Source organism: Hippopotamus amphibius, chromosome 2 (assembly GCF_030028045.1).
Source record: "Hippopotamus amphibius kiboko isolate mHipAmp2 chromosome 2, mHipAmp2.hap2, whole genome shotgun sequence".
In the NCBI taxonomy this organism is placed as follows: domain Eukaryota; kingdom Metazoa; phylum Chordata; class Mammalia; order Artiodactyla; family Hippopotamidae; genus Hippopotamus; species Hippopotamus amphibius.
In genome coordinates, this window is record NC_080187.1 from 144902870 (window position 1) to 144925817 (window position 22948).

Consider the following 22948-nt stretch of genomic DNA (forward strand, 5'->3'; position numbering starts at 1 on the left):
GTAAAGCTTTTGATTTCTCCCTCAAATCTGAATGAGATCCTTGCTGGGTAGAGCATTCTTGATTGTAGGTTCTTCCCTTTCTTCACTTTAAATATATCATGCCACTCCCTTCTGGCTTGCAGAGTTTCTGCTGAGAAATCAGCTATTAACATTATGGGAGTTCCCTTGTATGTTATTTGTCGTTTTTCCCTTGTTGCTTTTATTAACATTTCTCTGTCTTTCATTTTTGTCAATTTGACTACTATATGTCTTGGCTTGTTTCTCCTTGGGTTTATCCTACCTGGGACTCTCTGCACTTCCTGGACTTGGGTAGCTATTTCCTTTCCCATGTTAGGCAAGTTTTCAACTATAATCTCTTCCAATATTTTCTCGGGTCCTTTCTCTCTCTCTTCTCCTTCTGGGGCCCCTATAATGCGAATGTTGGTGTGTTTAACATTGTCCCAGAGGTATCTTAGGCTGTCTTCAGTTCTTTTCATTCTTTTTTCTTTATTCTTTTCTGCATCAGTGATTTTCACCATTCTGTCTCCCAGGTCACTTATTCGCCCTTCTGCCTCAGTTAATCTGCTGTTGGTTCCTTCTAGTGTATTTTTCATTTCAATTATTGTGTTGCATATCTCTGTTTGTTTTTTCTTTAATTCTTCTAGGTCTTTGGTAAACTTTTCAATCTTTGCATCCAGCCTTTTTTCAAAGTCCTGGATCATCTTCACCATCATTATTCTGAATTCTTTTTCTGGAAGGGTGCCTATCTCCTCTTCATTTAGTTGTTTTTCTGGGGTTTTATCCTGTCCCTTCATCTGGTACAAAGTCCTCTGCTTTTTCATTTTCTCTATCTTTCTGTGGCTGTGGTTTTCAGTTCCACAAGACGAAATACTGCTGATACTGCTTGATACTGCTGTCTGCCCTCTTGTGGAGGAAGCTATCTAGGAGGCTGGTGCGTGCTTCCTGATGGGAGGGACTGATGGTGGGTAGGGATGGGTGGGCAGAGCTCAGTAAGACTTTAATCTGCTTGTCTGCTAATGGGTGGGGCTGTGTTCACACCTTGTTGGTTTGTTTGGCCTGAGGCTACTTAGCACTGGAGCTTATAGGCTCTTTGGTGGGGCTAATGGTGGACTCTGGGAGGGTTCACGCCAATGAGCACTCCCCAGAACCTCTGCTGCCAGTGCCCCTGTCTCCTCAGTGAGCCACAGCTGCCCCCCACCTCTGCAAGCAACCCTCCAACACCAGCAGGTAGGTCTGGTTCAGTCTCCTATGGGGTCACTGCTCCTTCCCCCTGGGTCCTGGTGAGCACATTTTTTTGTGTGCGCTCCAAGAGTGGAGTCTCTGTTTCCACCAGCCCTGTGGAGGTTCTGCAATCAAATCCTGCTGGCTTTCAAAGTCTGATTCTCTGGGGATTCCTCCTCCCGTTGCTGGACTCCCAGGTTGGCAGGCCTAACGTGGGGCTCAGAACCCTCACTTTAGTGGGTGGACTTCTGCAGTATAACTGTTCTCCAGCTTGTGAGTCACCCACCCAGCATTTATGGGATTTGATTTTAACATGATTGCGCCCCTCCTACCATCTCATTGCAGCTTCTCCTTTGTCTCTGGATGTGGGGTGTCTTTTTTAGTGAGTCCCAGTGTCTTTCTGTGGATGATTGTTTGGCATTTAGTTGTAATTCCAGTGCTCTTGCAAGAGGGAATGAGTACACGTCCTCCTACTCTGCCATCTTAATCCTATCTCTCTTTTTTTTAAATTATTTTTGCCTGCATCAGGTCTTAGCTGCGGCACATGGGATCTTTTGTTGCAGCACACGGGCTCTTCACTGTGATGTGCGGGTTTTCTTTTCTCTAGTTGTGGAACACAGGCTCCAGAGCACATGGGCTCTGTAGTTCACAGCACACAGCCTCTCTAGTTGAGGTACACAGGCTCAGTAGTTGTGGCGCGCAGGCTTGGTTGCTCTGCAGCATGTGGGATCTTAGTTCCCCAACCAGGGATGGAATCTGCATCCCCCACATTGCAGGATGAATTCTTTACCACTGGACCACCAGAGAAGCCCCCGATTCCCACTTTTGGATAACCTGATGGATCGCCCATCTGGGCCGGAACTAGCTCTATTCTGGAGCTGGGGGCTAGCCCACCCTCCTCCACCCGTCTGATTTCTCAGAGCTGGCTTGTTTGGCTCGGAACCCACCATGGTCACAGCCTTCAGGAGCTGCAGAGCTGTATGATGCAGTGCCTGACACACTGACAAATTACTCAAAGCCCAGCTAACAGGACTAAAGCACTTTCTCTAAGAAGTCATTTTATCTGTATTTAAGCCCACTCCATCCTCGGACACCTCAGCTGACAAAAGTGCAAACCCATCTCAAGGGATGGCAGATGAACTGACAGAATCTACAGATAAAAGCAAGCAACATCAGCTTGATTCACCACCCCTAGCAGAACATCCCGGCCAGAGTCAAGGAGATTCCAACTCAAAAGCACAGAGAAGGAAAGTGGTAATACAACTGCAGTATCACCACGTCGTCCAGAAGAAAAAAAATAAAGGCACCTTTCAGATATTCAATGCTCAAACACAAGGTGCCTACCTACTACGCGCCAGGCAGGTCCACATTTCCTGAATGCTCACCAGAACCCTGCCAAACTCGATCATCCTGCTTGCAGGGGAAGCCTGCTCCAGCTCAGAGGGTTGGGACCTGGTGTCCGAGGAACTGGGTTGCAGGCACCAGCCTGCCAAGCCTCACCGGCAGCGTGAACTCAGCCAGACACTGCCTCTCCTTGATCTCAGCCACAAAATGAAAACTTCTGGGGAGGAAGGGTTGTAGCAACCTGAAGGAAGAGAAAGAGGATCACGAGGCCAAGCTCCTATATCTGCAGTCTCCATGGTTCTGAGAGTACAAAGGAGGCCTTTAGAGAATATAGGCTAAAGGGAGAATTCTGCCTTAAGACAGAAGCCCCATCAGGAGATCCAGAGGTACCACAGGCTTTCACACCTTTCCTGGGGGATTGTCAGTGGAGGCTTCCCATGCCTCTTGCTCTGCGGTTGTGGGGCAGGGGGGTGAGGGGGTGGAGGGAGAAGCCCATAGCCAGGCCATATTCTACTACCCAGCCCCCACCCAACTCCCCAGGAATGCTGACCTAGCAGCAGACTGTAGGTGAGAGGAGGCCAGTCAGAAGGCTACTGCAATGGTCTGAGCAAGACTGTACCAGGACAAGAGTTACAGCCTTGAAACAAAGCATTAAGTATAAACTGAGACACTTGAAAGACAGATTTGTTTGACCGACTGAATAAGGAATGACTGTGCTTTTCTGTTTTTTCCTTCCTTCCTTCCTTCCTTCCTTTCCTTCGAGCAACAAGTGACTGGGAAATGGAAATGGAGAGATGGTCTAGGGAGTGAATAGGGGAATTCAGCCTCAGACACACTGAATTTCAGATGACAGCAGATAATCCACGTTAAAAATGTCCATGAGGATGAACACAGATTAAAGACAGTAAAGAAATTATAAAGCATCAAGTCTACTTTTTTCCTTTTATAAACCTGGTGATATGTCTATTGATATCCCTTCTTTATTCTGTTCCTATAATAATGTAGCAAGAAATACTGAGAGGGGCTTCCTAGGTGGCGCAGTGGTTAAGAATCCGCCTGCCAATGCAGAGGTCATGGGTTTGATCCCAGCTCCAGGAAGATCCCATATGCCGCGGAGCAACTAAGCCCGTGTGCCAAAAAAAAAAAAAAAAAAAAAACATTAAAAAAAAAAAAAAGAAATACTGAGAAAGACAGCAGAATAATGAAAACATCAGGAAAAAAAATTATTTCAAGAAATACTCCAAAACCACTGAATAAAATTCAACTCCCATGCCTAATAACACCGAAACCAGACGAGATATAATACCCAACGCTGTCGGAGGTGCAATAAACAGGCATTCTCATACATGCTGGAAGACAGAGCCCTTTGGAAAGCCATTTGGCAAAATCCACCAAGAGCCATAAAGCATTACTTTCTTGACCTGTAACACTACTTCCAGGAATCTATTCTAAGGAAATATCCAAAAGAAAGCAATAGGCTTGATGAACAAACGAGGGTATCTGTTTCATGAAGATGCGCATTATAATCGTAAACAATTGGAAGCCACTTCAGTATCCAACCATAAGGGGAGAGATTAAGGACATTATAGGCCCTTGGTGGAATTACTCAAATGGCATTAAAATGCTAGTTATGAAGACAGTGTGCTAACAGGATATCTTTTTTTTTCCCATTTGCCATACATTTAAATGAAAAAAGAAAAAAAGCGGGCTCTGTGATTGTAAAGACATTATGACAATAACATCTCTGTTAAGGTGGCAGGATTTGGAGTACACCCTTTTCCCTCCAATTTTCGAATGTATCGTATTGTTTTTGATGAAAAATAAGTGACTGGGAACGTTCAAGTGAGTTGGCGAGATGGTACCTTGGCTCCGTCCACACTGATGATCCGATAGCTGTTTCTTGTGACATCGTAGAAGTAGGAGACGGTGACGGCCTGCTTGCTCGCAGGCACCCAGTTCTTCTTGGTGTTGGGGTCGATCTGGAAGACGTGCGCTCGGGTGGTGAAGATGGGCTGTTCTCTGCAGGAGAAGAGACAGGCATGTGAGTTGATGGAACAAGGCTTTATATATAATTTATGATTTCTAAGCCGCCTAAGATTTTAATCATTTATGGGTGAAGATACATATGCATGAGAACAATTAAAATAAGAAAAGGCAAGAAAGGAGAAAAAAAAAAGAGACACCAGCAGAGTAGTTACTGAAACCCGACACCTCGAGGCTCCAGGGCAATTGGCCTAAGGAGCTATTTGCTTCAGACAACTCCTGGTGCAGTGTTTTTGCAATCCCTGTCAAGCGTCCTATTCTTTTTCTGACATCCTGTTGGCATTTTCAGGATTTTGCAACAGTCTTTTTTTTTTTTGCTGGGGGGGTGTGGATTCTCCAACAGTTTTAGGACTTTACAAACCACTTGTGACTTCATATTATATTTCTACTAAATACTCCTCAGATTTGCAGCATTTATGGACGATGCATTCATTCATAATTGACTGAGCCTTAAAGTTTTGTTTCCAACTTACACTCTTTGTGTTTTATGTAAAGTTCATCAAATCTCTTTTGCTATTCTTGCCTCTGAATAGTTGTTGCTTTTTCATTCACATGCCTGTAAATTCTTAATGCGATTATTAACCAAATTAGCACAGTGTCTATGTTTCTTTCTGTTGAATGAGGAACTAATTAGATCTTGACAATAAGCTTCAATAAGGCAAATGGATGAAAACTATAATGGATTTCACTGCATTTCGTGTTTTAAGGTACCTACTTCACAAAATAAATCACAGACGTATTACAAAATATAATTTTTTTTAATATAATTATTTTTGAATAAAGGGCCTCCAGGCAAACTGGCTCGAAAATCTTTTTGTGTTCCAAATCAGACAAAATAAGGGGGAAAAGCCACCAGGATGGAAAAATAATCCCATCGTTCATAAAATGCTACAGATTTAATAATTAATGAGTACTTATTAGAGATAAACAATTAAATCAAAATTAGAAAAATTAATTTTTTTAATCCTCACAATGTCAAAGAGATGACAAAAAAAGCATACGAGACCCAAGTGGAGACAAAAAATAAAATCAAAAGGAAAAAGTGAATTTTAAGTGTTCCAGTCTCTGGATGCAGTGGTTTTAGGCAAAGCTGTCTTTGAACCCCTCCTGGCTATAGAAGGTTCATTATTGGAAAGGAAGCTCTTTCTTAAGAGAGACTTTTCCAGAGAAAAGCAATTTACTGTGTATTTGAGCCTCATGCAAAGGATACTTAGTAACACCATGAATACCAGCATTCACCATCAACTGCTGTAAGTGAATGCAGAAACTTTTTCACGACTATTTCTCTGAATAAATAAAAGCCAAGAGCATGCTCCTCCTGCTAGCTCAATGCAGCTGTTTCTAGAGTCCAGCTTTCCAGAAGAACGGACACAGCCCAGCACCCGTAGCTCCCTGAATCTTCCTTGTAGGTCCCAGGAGCAGGGAAAGAGCCTCTGGGGTGTGGATCACTAGGACGTTTGTCTTCCCTCAACAGTGACCAAGTTCACCCACCCACTCAATCCTAAACCGACACCCTTCCAGCCACAGGGTGACAGATGTAGAGACAAAAGGAACATTCTCACTGTAATTTCCTGCATCTGTTGTCGAGAGGGGCCGGCCCACGGGGGAGCGTGTGTGTGCCCGTGAATACCAGCCCTCCTAACCAATCCACATGGGGAAGCCTAACATCTGCATCCTCCAGCTGTGCGACTGCAGCCCTGGCACCATGTTTTGCTCATCATCCAAGTTCAACACCATAAAAGAAAACACTTGCTCACATGGAATTCTTCTGCTTATTTAAGAGGAGGGAGCGATGGAAAGGGCAGGAACACAGAACAGGTTTTTAAAAGAATCGAATTATGCAATGTATACAAATAGCGAATCATTATGTTGTCCACTTGAAACTAAAATAAAGGTATATGTCAATTATACCTCAATTTAAAAAAAAGAATTGAATTACGCTAAAATCTCTGCCTCCCTTGCACAGAGCACTAACAAGCTGGGCGGGGACCCACGGTCAGGCAGGAGCCCTCCCAGGGGAAGGGGCCAGGCTTTCGGGTCTTCCCTGTGTCCTCCACACCGGTGAAGAGGGACTGCGTCTGGGTTTTAGGACCCTTAGACCAGTGTTTCCTAAACCTCTGATGGGCATTAGCTGGGGCATTTAGTAAAAATACAAGTTCCCAGGCCCCAACCTATTCCCGCAGGAACCTGGCCATCAGGGGAGGGGACAGGGTAGTTCTATTTTTAACAAGAGTTACAGGTGATTTTTTTATCCTCTAGGAAGCTGGGGAGATACTCACATTAGACATTATCAGATGATCCAGACATGATGGAAGAAGTCACCCCTACATCGCTCCTCCAGAAGGACAGAAACGACTCCAAAACATCCTCCCACAGCTCCAACAGAACAACAGAGGGACCAAGAACAGGATCTTTGGGGTGACTTCCCTGGTGGCGCAGTGGTGAAGACACGGTGCTCCCAACTCAGGGGCCTCGGGTTCGATCCCTGGTCAGAGAACTAGATCCCACGTGCATGCCGCAATGAAGAGTTTGCATGCCTCAACTAAGGAGCCTGCTTGCCACAACTAAGGTGCCCTTGAGTCACAACTAAGGAGCCCACCTGCCACAGCTAAGACCCGGTGCAACCAAATAAATTCGTTAATCAAAAAAAGAAAAAAACCCAGCATATTTGGGTGCAAAGGATGGGAGGAAGGGGCATGGAGAGGCAGAGGTGCCCTGGTCAGGTCAGAGGGCAGCCTGTGGTGGCCAAGCGTGACCTTCAGAAAGCATTCTGTGTCCCTGAGGCCTAAAGGATCGAGGAATTGAGGAAAGCAAGGTGGAGAGGGACAGAGGGGGAGAGGCAGGGAGACACGAGAAGGTGGTAGAGCTTTCTGACCACAGATAAGCAAAAGCCACAAGCCATCTGCTCGGCATGATTCAGGTCAAGGTGAGCATACAGACAAGAAGGGCCCCATCTCCAAATCTGTCCGCTCAGCTCTGGGGACCAACGCCATCACGGGACCCCAACCGAAAACGCAAGGGTGTTGGGAGAGCACAGTGGGCTCAGCTGGCCACACCCTCGGTGGCTGCAGCCCTGGTCTCCATGGTCAGGCCCCTGCAGGGGAAGTGGCTGCTCCAGTGTGGAGAGAGCACAGTGACCCAGGAAGGGAGCTACAGGGAGACCCGCTATCCCCATTCTGAGGGTGGGCACCACAGGAGGAGCCACGGCCCTTCTGAGGTCAAAGACCCGCGATCCTTAGGCCTGGGGACCTGCGCTAGGCAGGGCCAGCTTGGCGCAGCTTTGAGTCCAGGAAACTACACACAGTACTGGGATTTCCACATGAATAACTAAGTCCTTGGCCACTGGACAGTTCTCTTTTATCTTTCTAAAATTCAAAAATCTGTGTTGTATTAGAGGAGAGAAGGTAAGCACTTCCCTTGGAGAGGATGGAAGAGGCCCTTGGGCCTGACAACACACATACAGCGAAGGCACTGTCACCTACTTTGCGGCATCTAACCAGTTTTTTTCTTATATCAAACTGTGTGCTTTATGTGCATTGTATATCAATCGTATCCCAATACAGCGTTAAAAATAACTATCTGATTCTAAAGTACCACTGTGATGTATACTCTGTTAAAGGCACTGGCCATTTTCTTTTTCCCCTTTGAATCCTTATTCTCTGGTACAATGTCTTATATGTAATAAGTATGAAATAATTCCTCTTCAAATTGAATTAAGCCAGCTATAATCTTTCAGACCACAAACTGACAAAAACTGAAATGAAAAAGCAATAAAGTACTTGATATTCAAAAAATAAAATTTAAAAATCTAATGGTAAAGAAAAAGAAAAAAAAAAAGACAGGATGGAAAGAAAAGGCAGTTACTATTTAGCTAATATTTAGTTAATAGCCAGCTAGTGTTTACTGAGTATTTACCATCTGCCAGGCTTTACACATGACCTTTCATTTAGGGACCCAACGAGCCTATGGGGATGCAGGTGGGGAAACGGAGCTCAGAGAGGCTGAGAACCTGCCTGGGGTTACACAGTAAGTGGCAGATCTGAGCTTTGAAGTCACTTCTAAGTGACACGGACACCCTCCCTCTTAACCATTACACTCTTTTCCTAAAATAATAGCTTCCGCAGTAGGCGGCTTCTGATGTGACTCCTGTGATCCACTGTGTAATCCCCTCCCTGTGAACATGGGTGGGACCTGTGACTTACTTTTAACCAATAGAATATGGTGAAGGTGACAGGATATCACTTGTGTGAGCAGGTAACAGAGGACTGTGACTTCTGTCTTGCTAGCAGACTCCCTTGCCTGACTCTTGCTGGCTGAGCTGAAGCAAGGTGCCATGTTGGGAAGGGCCACCCCGCAGGAACTCCAGCCAGAGAGGGTGGCCAGAGAAGAACGCAGGCCCTCAGTCCAACATCCTTGAGGAAATGAAATTCTGCCAGCAACCGCTTAGAAGCTTATTTTTCCACACTCGAGCCTTCAGATGAGACCCCAGTCCTGGCTGCCACCTGGGTGACACCTCCTAAGAGACCCTGAAGCAGGGGGCCCAGCTAAGTCATTCCTGGGCTCCTGACCCACAGAAATGTGTTTTGCTTTAGGCTACGAAGTTTGTCGCGCTTGATTACACACTGATAGGTAACTAACATATTGACCTTCACAAAAAATTTACTGCACCCCAAGCAGACTATATATGTTCTCATTTAACCCTTTGGACAGAGCTGTGAGTGGGCAGCATTCTCCATATAGAAAATTGAGGGTCACAGGGTAATTTCAGGCAATGTGGACAGCAAATCCAATGTGGACAGCAAAGCCATACATCTTTATGAGCAAAATCAGAGTACAAACCTCACCACAAAATCCAGAAAAGCAGACCCCAACTTGGAAAGAGCACCTTGCCCTACCTGAGAAAGTGAAAGAGCTGGAACTAGGACACAGAATTCAGTTCCTATAAGTGTGCAAATCCGTATAAATAGAAAAATTCAAGAGAAGCAGAACTTTCCAAGCCAGGAGGCCACCTTTCCTTCCCAGCAGGGAAAAGCTGAAGAGAGTGCACATCAGAGAACAGAAACTACCTTCATACCCAATTTTATTCTCCTTCCTTTGGTGTTTGATGCTTAGGGAGTATATTTCAAATATACTCCCATTCCTTCTTCAGTGCTTTAAATAGAAAGCAGATGTTTCTGGATGGCAAAAACGTTTCTTTAGGCAGACAATATAACCTACTGTTCCCTTGCATGGTCTTTTTAGAGCTGAATAAACACCAATTGCTGCTTATTGAACACATTTTGGAACCTGACAGTAATTGTCCCCAAGAATAATTAGACACTGCGAAACATATGTATGTTTGGAATATGAAAACCACTCGGCAGAGAGACCACTCCCGCTTTGAATGATTTCTGGCTCCACGTGAAATGATTCTGCAAAGAACTGGCATGACTACTTTTTGTAGAAAAAAATATTTTAATTTATTATAATCCCTCACTTGCAATGCTCACCAGGCTTTTCCTGATAGGAACCTGTAAAACCTCATGATTCTTATTATTCCTGCTTCTATCTGATTTAATTAAAACAAACCATCCAGACACTATCTTACAGCCATTTTAAGCATGTTTCAAAGTCTCATAGGATGTCCTAATTAGTTTATCTGCCTTGAGTCTTGAATCCTTCCACACATCACTCGTACAGCACCAAGAGAAAGGTCCAGCCCAAACTTCGATGGGCACAGCACTGCCCACCCAGCTTCAAAGGCCTTCCCTGGCTCTATGCCCCACAGGACCAGCTCCAGGTGCATCAGAATGGTCCACAGGCCCCTAAGCACCTGGCCCTGCCCCTCGCCAGACAGGCTCTGCTGCTTTTCTGCTATCACGTCAAAAGCACCTGCATTTTCACACGACTGTGCACGTGTCCTTCACTGGGCTAAAATATCCTTCCCCTCTGACTGGCCTAATCCTTTGAGTCCTACCATAGCACCTTTTTTTTTTTTAAGATTTTTTTGATGTGGACCATTTTTAAAGTCTTTATTGAATTTGTTACAATATTGCTTCTGTTTTATGTTTTGGTTTTTTGACCCTGAGGCATGTGGGATCTTAGCTTCCAACCAGGGATCAAACCTGCACCCCCTGCATTGGAAGGCAAAGTCTTAACCACTGGACCACCAGGGAAGTCCCTACCATAGCATCTTGAGACATCTAATTTGTGCTCTCAGTATACAGACCCTGGACTGAGCGCCTGTAATGAGGAAACAGAAGTGTGGGCCAGCCAGGCTCTCAGCCCTCGCTCTAGATGGTCAACAGGCCCCTAGTTGGCAGGGTCAAATCCCCGAGCCTAGGAAAAAGATCTGGGGGAAAAGGAGATAAAGCACAAAAGGTTTTAGCACATTCTTTCATGCAAAGAACCTACCATACCGAAGAGTACACTGTAGTTCTACTTTTATACAAAATTCGCATAATAAAGTTATCATTATTTGCAGATAATAGGATCATACATCTAGAACACCCAAGGAAATCAATTGAAAAAGTGACTATGAATAGTGAAACCCATTATTGGGTGGGCTAGGTATAAATTCACTAATAAAAAATAAAATCAATAGCCTTTCTACAGATACAAACAACCAGGTAGACAATATAATGGATTTTAAAAGATCCTATTTATAGTAGCAGCCGAAAGGATACAATTTCCAGGAATCTATTTAAGAATTAAGCAAGACCTGTATGAAAAAGACAAACTTCTCAGGCATACAAAAGGAAAACTTTAATAAGTAAGACACCCTGTTCTTAAATGGGAAAAGTCAATACGAAGACGTCAATTACCCCTAAATTAATACATCCACTTAACAAAATACAAACATCAACTGAATTATTTTTAGAACTAGACAGGGTTATTCACGTGGAAAACTTAACATGAGAGGATAGCCAAGAAAATTCCAACGATGAAGAGCAATGAGGAGGTTTAGCCATAATTTAGCCAGATATTGAAATATATTATTATAAAGTTACAGCAAATGAAATGAAGCGGTATTAGCAAATAAACAGACAGACTAATGGAACAGAGCAGAATCTAGAAACAGAAGTCGAAGAAATTAAGTATATGATGTAGGCAGTATTACCCAGCAGTAAGGACACAGAAATCATTCCATAAACCCTGTTAGAACAATGGACCAGCAACTCTCTGAGGGAAATCTGCACCTGCTGGACCTTGGCCAGAAGTCCATCTTCTTGCCTGGTCTGAGTCCCTTCAAGTGGGTCACAGCAGACCCATTTTATTAAAGTGATTTCCACCTGCCTCAAAACTGCCCAGATTAACAAACCTGTTAAATAAGAGATATCATATAAGTCACATTTGTCACAAATCTTCCTACTCCACTGACTGGGGATTCCCTTTTTGGGTCACATTTACATCAGGGAACAGAATGAAGCAAGTACCCCTGATGAAGGCTGACAGGCTTTCTTGATGACACTCCCTTTATCGTAGAGGGCTTGACAGTTTTTCGGGAGCGCTCAGCCCATGTTCTCCTGCGGGTCTCCTGTGATGTGGATCTGACTAAGTTCTGGGACTGGTGCACAGGGTAAGGGCTGCCCCAGAGGGCCCATCAGGTCCACTGCCATGTGCTTTGGGAAAGGGTCTGCACTCTCGGAAAGGGGTGGTGGGTCCAGAGCAGTGGGTGAGGATCCCGATGGTCAGGACAGGGAGAGGCAGGATTTCAGAAAAGCAAATCTGTGATGGAAGGCAAGTATCTGCATGGGGGGGGGCGGGGGCTTCTCTGAGGATGCAGGATAGGTAAACATACGGTGGGAAGACGAGACCAAGGACAGGCTCAAGGGAGAAAACAAAACAAAACTCACCAGCAACACTGCCATACCAGCTCGTGTTCAAATGGCACCCTTCTACTCCTGCACAGAAACCTCCTCCCCCTCCTCCAAACATCTCCCTCTACCCCCAGCCCAGAGCCTAACAAGTCTTCTGGGTTTAGCAGATGAGGGGGAAATGACTCTGCAGATGTGAGAGGTGTGCTCGGAGACCAGCAAGTGCTACTTGTGGCTACAGGAGGGGATGGCAAGAGATGAGGCCTGGGGACTTCCCCGGGGGTCCAATGGCTAAGACTCTGCACTCCCAATGCAGGGGGCCCGTCTTCAATCCCTGGTCAGGGAACTAGATCCCGCATGCATGCCACAGCTACAGAGTTTGCATGCCACAACTAAGACGTCCGCATGCCACAACTAAAAGATCTTACATGCTGCAATGAAGACCCAGTGCAGCCTATTAAATGAATATTAAAAAAAAAAAAAAAAAAAAAAAGATGAGGCCTGAGGATGGGCTGAAGCCAGATAGCCATGGACTCTGAATGACACAGTAAGGAAATTGGTGTTTTATCTTGGGGTCTACTGTCTCCAACTGTGCTCTGTGGAAAATTTATGTCAAAGCTATTTTCTCTTCCAAATACAGTCCAAGAAACATATATGTAGGAAGAATGTTAAATGCACTTGGATAGTTGTTCTCATAATTATGGGATGTCACTGTTAAGTGTTTTCTACCCAAGACTGCTGGGAAATCACATGTGATGCACCAACGCCTGTCTTTTGAGCTGCACACAGGTGTGTGACCTGCACTTACAAACCAGCCACTGCATCAACAGGCACCTTCTATGCGTGAAGTTTCATCTATGGAAGGTATCTTATTTTAGGATTTCAACATATATTTGTGATTTTACTCTATATGCAGCATATTGAACATTTATACTAAAAAACTCATTCCACCCGAATCTATGGTGAGAAATGGGAGTTTTCAACCAAAAAGCAGAGTTTTCTGAGTCACATGCTGTGAACACCAAAAGCCAAGAATCAGAAAACATCCAAGTGATGGTTTCTAAAAAGCCATGTGGGCAAGCCGCCGAATCATAGTGACGAATGAGTCCCGGGACAGCAAATTCAAGAGAGTGCAGCATACTGCCGAAGGAGCAGTTTGTGCTCTTGCTTTTGCTGTAACACGTCTGTGCACAGAGATTTTCCTGTTACACTGCAACGCAAACAAAATATAGAAGGCTTTGTGCCATGTCTGCTATGAGGATATGACTTGGCAATATCATTCTTAATATTAAGCAGATACTATTTTCTTACAGGACTGGAAAAATAATGTTCTCAATTTTAAATGTTGAGGGCTTTTGTATTCATCTATAGTAAAAACAAAATGGGGAGAATGGGGAGTGATTGATAATGGATTCTGGGTTTCTTTGAGGATGGAAAAAATGCTCTACAATTAGATTGTGCTGATGACTGCACAAGCTCTGAATAAAGTAAATAAAAATCAATGAATTATATATTTTATATAAGTAAATTGTATGGTGCATAAGTTATATCTCAGTAAGGCTGTTAGTTTTTGAAGATCAAGGGTGGAAAAAGATAAGAGAGAAAAAAAGACTCAAGCTTTCTGGCTTGGGCAGCTGAGAGGAAATGTGCGTCATGACGAGTGGACCTTGCCTATGGACCATCTGGAAGAGATGTGAGAAGGCAAATGGGAGACTACCCTGGTGGCCAAGTGGTTAAGACTCTGCATTCCCACTGCAGGGGGCACGGGTTCAATCCCTGGTCAGGGAACTAGATCCCTCATGCCGCAACTAAAGATCCCGAGCGCCACAACCAAGACCCACTACAGCCAAATAAATATTTCTTTTTAAAAAGGCGGCAAACGAGACCCCTCTTTGGGGTGACTGCAAGGTTAGAAGACTAGACGGGGAACCCACTGCAGCAGCTAAGCAGAAATCATAGGTGGATGAAACCACTCAGGGAGAGCCCACAGGGGGAAGGGAGGAGAGGGACAACCCAGCTGGGGGCACCCAGGACAGGGGGAGGAAGAGAAGCCACCCTCAGAGATGAAGGGCAGGGGTCAGGAACGCAGCAGGGGAGACAGGAAAGAGCACTGGAACTGAGTCCTCGGGGTCGTTCGGGCTGACTGAGCTTTCTAAAAATCCACTTGGCTTCATAATCGAAAGACACCATGTAGCCCTCGCTTTATTGGGAAAGGAAAACAAAGTGATGGACATCTGAAATACATACCGAAACGACTTAACAGTCCTTATTTTGTGTCAGGAACATAGCAGTGTTTTGTTTTAGCTCCTTTCATGGCTCTTTCTATCAGAGACAAAGTTGAAAAGGAGGGCTGCTCCACAAAATCATGCTGCTTCTCTCTGTTAAGAGTAAGGTGGAGGACGTCCCTGGTGGTGCAGGGGTTAAGAATCCGCCTGCCAATGCAGGGGACAGGGGTTCAAGCCCTGGTCCGGGAGGATCCCACATGCTGCGGAGCAACTGAGCCTGCGAGCCACAACTACTGAGCACACATGCCACAACTACTGAAGACCGAGTGCCTGGTGCCTGTGCTCTGCAACAAGAGAAGCCACTGCAATGAGAAGCCCGTGCACCGCAACAAAGAGTAGCCCTCACTCAACACAACTAGAGAAAGCCTGAGCTGCAACAAAGACCCAATGCAGCCAATAAATTTAAAATAATTAATTAATTAATTTTAAAAAAAGAGTAAGGGGGAAACCAGTTCAGGAACAGTACATACTCCCTCGGAGTGACCTTGGCCAAGTCACTTCCCTCAGCATTAACAGAACCACTTCAAAGGACTGTTTAGATGAAATGTGATAATGTGTGCAAAGTCCTTTCTTTTTTTTTCTTTCTCTTTTCTTTTTTTTTTTTTTTTTCAAAATTTTTGGCCACACTGAACAGCATGTGGAATCTTAGTTCCCTGACCAGGGATTTTTTTTTTTTTTTTTTTGTACTTCAATAACATTTTTTTTTTTAAATTTATTTTTTTTTGGGGGGGTACACCAGGTTCAATCAACTGTTTTTATACACATATCCCCGTATTCCCTCCCTTCCTTGACGCCCCCGGCCTCGATTCCCCCCCACCCTCCCCATCCCAGTCCTCTAAGGCATCTTCCATCCTCGAGTTGGACTCCCTTTGTTATACAACAACTTCCCACTGACTATTTTACAGTTGGTAGTATATATATGTCTGTGCTACTCTCTCGCTTCTTCTCAGTTTCCCCTTCACCCCCTGCCCCCTCCCATACCTCGAGTTCTCCAGTCCATTCTCTGTATCTGGTTCCTTGTTCTTGTCACTGAGTTCATCAGTACCATTTTTAGATTCCGTATATGTGAGTTAGCATACAATATTTGTCCTTCTCTTTCTGACTTACTTCACTATGTATGACAGATTGTAGTTCTATCCACCTCATTACATATAGCTCCATCTCATCCCTTTTTATAGCTGAGTAATATTCCATTGTATATATATGCCACATCTTCTGTATCCATTCATTTGTTGATGGGCATTTAGGTTGCTTCCATGTCCTGGCTATTGTAAAGAGTGCTGCAATAAACATTATGGTACAAGTTTCTTTTGGGATTATGGTTTTCTTTGGGTATATGCTCAGGAGTGGGATTACTGGATCATATGGTAGTTCTATTTGTAGTTTTTTAAGGAACCTCCAAATTGTTTTCCATAGTGGCTGTACCAACTTACAGTCCCACCAACAGTGCAGGAGAGTTCCCTTTTCTCCACACCCTCTCCAACATTTGTTGTTTCCAGACTTTGTGATGATGGCCATTCTGATTGGTGTGAGGTGATACCTCATTGTGGCTTTGACTTGCATTTCTCTGATGATGAGTGATGTTGAGCATCTTTTCATGTGTTTGTTGGCCATCTGTATGTCTTCTTTCATGGATAATTTTTAAATTATTTTTATTGTGCTATAATTCAGATACCACAAAATTCATCCCTTTAAAGTGTACAGTTCAGTGGTTTTTTAGTTTATTCACAGAATTGTACAACCGTCACCACTATCTAATTTCAGAGCATTTTCATCACTCCCAAACCCCTCATTCACTAGCAGTCACTCCCATTCTCCCCCTCCTCCAGCCCCAGGCAACCCCTGATCTCCTCTCTGTCTCTATGGATTTGCCTGTTCTGGACATTTCACATACATGGAATCACAATATGTGGTTTTTTGTGTCTGGCTTTTTTTTTTTTTTTACTGAGCACAATGTTTTCAAAGTTTATCCATGATGTAGTATATATCAGTACTTCCTTTTTATAGCTGAATGTTAGCCCATTGTATGGATATACTACATTTCGTCTCTCCATTCATTAGTTGATGGACATCTGTACTGTTTCCACATTTTGGCTATTGTCATTAATGCTGCTATGAATATCTGTACACTAGGTTTATGTGGACATGTGTTTTCTCGGCTCTTGGGTTTATACCTAGGAGTGGAATAGTCATATGGTAACTCTATGTTTAACTTTTTGAGGAACAGCCAGGCTTATTTCCAAAGAGGATGCACCATTCCGCATTCCCACCAGCACTGTCTGAGAGTTCCAATGTGTCCGCATCCTTGCCAAAACTTGTTATTGTCTGTCCTTTCTATTATAGCCCTCCCAGTGGGCGTGAAGTGGAGGCTAACAGATACTTAGCACATCTCTAGCAGGACAATGGTGGACCTGACTGAAGGTGACCCACATCCTAGGTAGACAGACAGAATGTGTGCCCACTCTGGGCCTCCACTGTCTTTCTTGGGTTGCTGCTGAAAGACACATGAGGCTATTTCAGGGTCTCTTATTAACAGAATTTTTTAATGCTTTTATAAATATTGAAAACACAGAAAATGGAGAGAGAGGCAAGAAAGAAGTTCAGTAAATACCAAAGCACATGGTTTCTATGTAAGGCAACCTTGGGAGATACAAGCAAAGCTGTAGATTTTGGGTGGGCCATATTTCAAAGACTAGGAAGATGTTCTACTGGGCTCTGCCGTTCCCCACCTGTCTGGAGTGGCCTGGACAGAGTTGAAGCTCAGCATCCCTGCGGCCTGGGGAGAGGTGGTTTTAGAAGTCCCCAGTGCTTCAGGAGCACGTCCACTGTTCTTACTTTGCTTCCAAGCTACTCTGACCATCTCACAGAGGCTTGAGCTACAAGAAGAGAGCTCTGGATCCTTCCAGAACTTCTCTTGTGCAACGGAAGCCCCTTGGCTGCTCCCGGTCAATGGTGCCTGCTGGTAGAGACTGAGAGTCTGATCTGGTACCTACAGCCCAGAGCACCCCACCTTCCTGCCCCCATGTCTCAGCCACTGTCCTTGCTTCTGTGGTTTCATCCCAACAGCAGCTCTCCCTCAGGCTACTTGCCTCAAAGCCACAGAAGCCACTGATCAGAAGAGTGAACTACGACGGGCAGACAGTGGATTACACAGTCAAGCTCTGCACACCTTAGGAAACAGTTCTTGTCCCAGTCCTTCTGCCTGAATCCTTTTCTCTGGACTCCCAGGCCCAGGCTCCCCACATGGCAGAGTCCCTCAGCCTGGGGAGCCTCAGGTGCCATGTCTTTTGGTCATTTATTCAAAAAGTGTGCTGGGACTGTGGAAGACATTTTTCTCAAAAAGCTCAACACAGAACTACCATAAAGAACTGAAATCCAGGGCTCGAACACTTGTGCACTAATCTTCATGGCAGCGTTATTCACAGTGCCGAAAGGTGGAAACAACCCAAACGTCCACCAACAGATGAATGGATAAAGAGAATGGATTCTATACATATAATGGAATATATTATTCAGACTTAAAAAGGAATGAAATTTTGACATATATTACAACACGGATGAACCCTGAAAATACGATGCTAAGTGAAATAAGCCAGACACAAAAGGACAAATACTGTATGATTCCATTTGTATGAATCAGATAGCCAAATGCATAGAGACCGAGAGTAGAATGGTGATTACCAGGGGCTGGGAGCAGGAGAGGATGCGGTATTACTGCTTAATGAGTACAGAGCCTCTGTTTGGGACGATGAAAAAGTTCTGCAGATGGGCGTCAGTGACAGGCGCGTGATACTGTGAATGGTCTACATGCCACTCAACTGCGAATACACTTAGATGTGGTTAAAATGCTAAACTTTGGGATCTCCCTGGTGGTCCAATAATTAAGACTCTGTGCTTCCAATGCAGGGGGTGCGGGTTCGATCCATGGTCAGGGAATTTTTTTTTTTATGCTAAACTTTACGTTATGTATACTTTCCAACAAGAGCAGCAGAGTGTGCTGGGATGGAGTGGGCCTCAGGAGGATGAGGCAGGGAAGAGCAACCTTGAAGAACAGCTCAAAGGCACCAGGGGGAAAACTGCAAACGGTGTGCATTGTAATGGCAGGTGGAGCAGAGGTGGGCAAGCCTGGCAAGCGGGAGGGAAACCAATGAAGACGGCCAACACCACACCTGGGAGCGCAGAGCTTCAAGGAGGGAGCTGTCCAGAGCCTCAAGCGGCTCCGAGGATGCTGAGGACTGCAGAGGACCCACAGACACAAAAGTGTCCACAGCACTTAACAGCCAGTTGCACCTTCTCAGTAAAAAATCAACTGTGAACTAAAACAATGAGAGGCTTTTCAACATCAAACTGCAAAGACTAAAATACTTGCCTGCTGAAAAAGTTCTGGAGATGGATGGTGGTGATGACTGTACAACAACGTGAAAGCACTTAATACCAGTGATGTGCGCACTTAAAAATGGGCAAGATGCTACATCAGATGTTGTGTACATTTTACTGCAATAAAAAAAAAAAAAGATTAAAAAAAATCCAGCCTGCTAGAGTGGAATGCATCTGTCTCTTTTACACTATTAATGGGGTGTGACTGGACAGAACCCTCTGGGATGCAATTTATCATGGTGAATCAAAAGCCTTAAAACAGCATTCTCCTGGGACTTCCCTGGAGGTCCAGTGGTTAGCACTCTGAGTTTCCACTTCAGTCAGCATGGATTCAATCCCTAGTCGGGGAACTAAGATGCCGCATGTCACATGGACAAAACAAAATAAAACCGCATTTTCCTAAAGCCAACAACTCCACTTCTAGAAACCTGTTCAAGAGCAATAAATGAGGATGTGCAAAGGTACACAGGCAAAAGGACAGTCACTGAAGAGCTGTTTATTTTACACACATACACTCCTTGTAAATAATCCAAATGCTCCAAAGTGAGGGATTATTTAAATAAAGTATAATATACCCATGCAAGACATACCATTCAGCTTTTAAAAATTTTAGTATTTCCTAACACGGAAAGATGTTCTTTTTCCTTTACCCATTATGATTTATTCTCTACTTCCTTAAATTATAGTTCGATGACTGACACCCAGAAGTTACTGAATAAGGAGGCCAACACATGTCACTGAGTCCAGTCTGTGTTCCCTTTTCTCCTGCACAGACCCAGCTAGGCCTTGAAGGGCTTCAGTGTCACTTGAAATCTTTCTTCAGATAAAACAAAACAAAACAAGCAAACAAAAAAGAACTCACAGGTTCTAGAATTCCAACAAAAGATGGCCAACACCAGGACGACAGATGTTAGCAAGGACATACAGGATTAAAGTGAAAAGAGACAGTTACAAAAAGGCATCCCACTATGATCCCATTCTTATAAATATGCATACTAACATAAATATATATTCACTTAGCACATTACCTACTCTGCAGCTCCACAGGAGAGCTGTGCTGAGCGCTGGGAATACCCCAGGAACAAGACCACCACAGCCTCTGCCTCAAAATCCAGGGAGCTCTGGACCTACCTGTGTGTGCATAAGAAAGACCACGGAATGCTGACCACAGAGCTGGGGTTTTCTCTGCCAAGGGAGAGACGAGGGTTACTGAGTGCGTGCAAGGTGAAGACAGTGAGCCTTGCTACAACCTGAAATCGTGTCTGGGCAGGAGAGAGGCCAGTGTCGCTTGCTTCCCAACGTAGAGGTCAAGGGTAGAACCACCTGGACCAAATAAGCCAGGTGTGAGAGGATCGCAAACACCATGGCTGAGAAGGAAAGAGGTAGGTACTCTCAAGAACTTTATACAGCACGGTCCCTATAGTTAATATTACATTGTATACTCACCATTTTGTAAAGAGGGTAGATCTTCTGTTAAGTGTTCTTCTCACACACACAAATAATAAGCCAGGAGGGCAGGAGGAAACTTTTGGAGGGAATGGATTTGTTCATGGCACAGATCGTGGTGCTGGTTTCACAGGTATGTTCTTATCGCCACACTCATTAGGTTGTATACATCAAATATGTACAGTTTTTTGTACACCAATACAATAAACTGTTTTTTCTTTAAAAAAAAAAAATAGTTTAGACAGCAAGGGAACAGAAATGACAGAAGCTGCATGGGGATTTGGCACCAACAGAACTGAGACCCCAAGGTGCCCTCTTAGCGCCCAGGAGCTTGGCTGCGTATCTCCAAACCATGGGCTGCCCTGCAAAGAGCCAGAACCCTCATTTTTAGTGGTCGTTTGGGTTTGTTTCTAACTTACAGTTAATCCACTGGTTTCCAATCTAGTGACCAACAAGTAGCCATTTATTATTCATATCTTCCCTGTGGACCCCATTTATTGAAAGATTTTTTTACCTTCCAGGTCAAAAATTTATGAAAGAATAATTTGCTTTCTCACTTCTTTATTGACTGAAGTCACATACAATTGCCAAATAGCTTTCTAATCAGAAGGATTTCACCAAGGTGGCCTCAAGAATTGATAGGATTTCAGCCAAAAGGGAAGGCACATTATTTACCTGCCCAAGCAGCCTAAAGCAGAACAACTGCCCTTTGTCTTGGCGAAATAATGAAATAGCTTGAGCACCGGGTCCTATCCCGCCCACCCCCCAACCCCCAGCCCCCAGGCCCCTGGATGGGAACTGCTGAACAGCCATTTCCTTTGCACCCAAGGACATTGCACGTGACACCAAAGACACACGCAGGAAGGCACAAGCAGAGAGGACCTGCCCGCGTGAGGACAGCACCAAGTCCAGCACCACGTAAGGGAGAAGCAATGTGTTTAGCATTTAACATTACGAGGCTGAAACGCTGTATATCTTAAGGGAAGGAAACCTAGTAAATAAAAATAAATCCATTGTTCTGGAGCCACAGTGAGTTTCCTCTGACAGGCAGAAGTAATGCACCTCTCTCCAACTCCTTTTATTTGCTGCTGTCCCACACACACAGTAGGTCCAAAACATTTGCTGAACTAAACGATCTGGTTTTGATATAATGTGGAAATTATATCAGATGTGCCCAACAAGGCAAAAATTCCTTTCTGCTTTTTCCCACAATGTCAAGGGCGAACGTGTAACCAGCTCATCTGGTCCAAGAGCCCAGGTGTGGGGGCCCCAAAGCAGGCCTCCTTCAGTCCCAGGGAGTGTCCCTGGGACAGCTGGCGAGGCCAGAGCTCTATAGGACTGGACCCTACACTCCGTGGAGCAGCTCAGAGTCAGGGTCACAGAGAACACCTGGGCAGTGGATTCCCAAGGACACCCGGGACGGAGAGTAGGCAGGGCTGTTGCAGCCCTGCATCCTCCAAGCATCCAAGTCCAGACCTCTATCTATACTCTTAAAAGCCTGTCAAAAATCTAACACTTGGCCCTAGGGACAGAGAGATGAATGACGTGCTGTCCCAGACAGCACACCCTGGCAGTGACACTGAGTGAGCCGTGGGTGAAGGAAAAAACCAGCGCCTGAGGGTGCAGACCTGAGGGCTCAGGTACGGCAGCCAGAGGCCTTTGCCAGGGATCCTCCATCTGGTTGGGACAGTGCCTGTAAGCCATGGGACAGGACACCACAGGGCTCAGACTCCCCTCCTGCTGGGGGCTTATTTCCATATTCCCCTTGTATCACGCCCCACCGTAGCAGGGGCGCTGGGTGGTCCTTGGGGGCTCAAGTGCTTGTTCCCGAGTTCTTCTCCACACTCACTTCCACAGCTTCAAGAGCCGTCTCCGTGTGACGATGCCGAGAGGCCTGCCTCCAGCCCAGGGGTCTCTCCTGAACGCGGCACCCACGCCTTACCTCCCTGCAGCCCTATTTCAGGGGCTCCCACCTTCAGATCTGTCAGCACAGCAGAACCCCGGAGGCCTCATGCCAGCAGATGGCAGGAACATCTCTGGCCTCTGTCCACTCCCCTGCCGCTCAGGCCCTTAGCCTTCTTCCTAGCAGCGTCCTCAAGCAGGCCGCGGGTCTGCGGAGCCCCAGGTCTACACGGCACCGAACGCGGAGGGCATCCATCCATCACGGTGTGGCTCATAAAATCTCTGCACACCAACCCTGTCAATTCCAGAAAGAAGTGGCTTTTTTTCTCATGTGTACAAAGATGTCGTGGGGTTAAGAGGAAGCAGCTTGTCGACAAGGGGCTCGCCTCAACCCTCGGCTGCAGAGCAGAGCCTGGGACGCCTGGAGTGCCCGGGCCGGTCGCTTCTGAGCCTGAGCAGTCTCCTCCGTGTACCCATGAGCTGAACAAATATTTTCCACGCGTCCATGACATTAAGAAGATCGGGCAACTCTGA

General features: G+C 45.2%; 1 protein-coding gene and 1 non-coding gene across 3 annotated transcripts in view; one reads left to right on the forward strand and one right to left on the reverse strand.

The window, feature by feature from the left end:
• The window catches only part of HOMER2 (homer scaffold protein 2), a 100985-nt gene that overhangs the window by 49780 nt on the left and 28257 nt on the right, over positions 1 to 22948 (reverse strand). For both annotated transcript variants that reach the window (XM_057719978.1, XM_057719979.1), the window contains exon 2: positions 4428 to 4584. In XM_057719978.1, the coding sequence (XP_057575961.1) occupies positions 4428 to 4584 (157 nt within the window). The remainder of the gene's footprint in view (positions 1 to 4427; positions 4585 to 22948) is intronic.
• On the forward strand, positions 7991 to 8116 carry LOC130847264 (U6atac minor spliceosomal RNA). The gene has a single exon (XR_009052047.1). It is a non-coding gene; the product is annotated as a U6atac minor spliceosomal RNA (small nuclear RNA).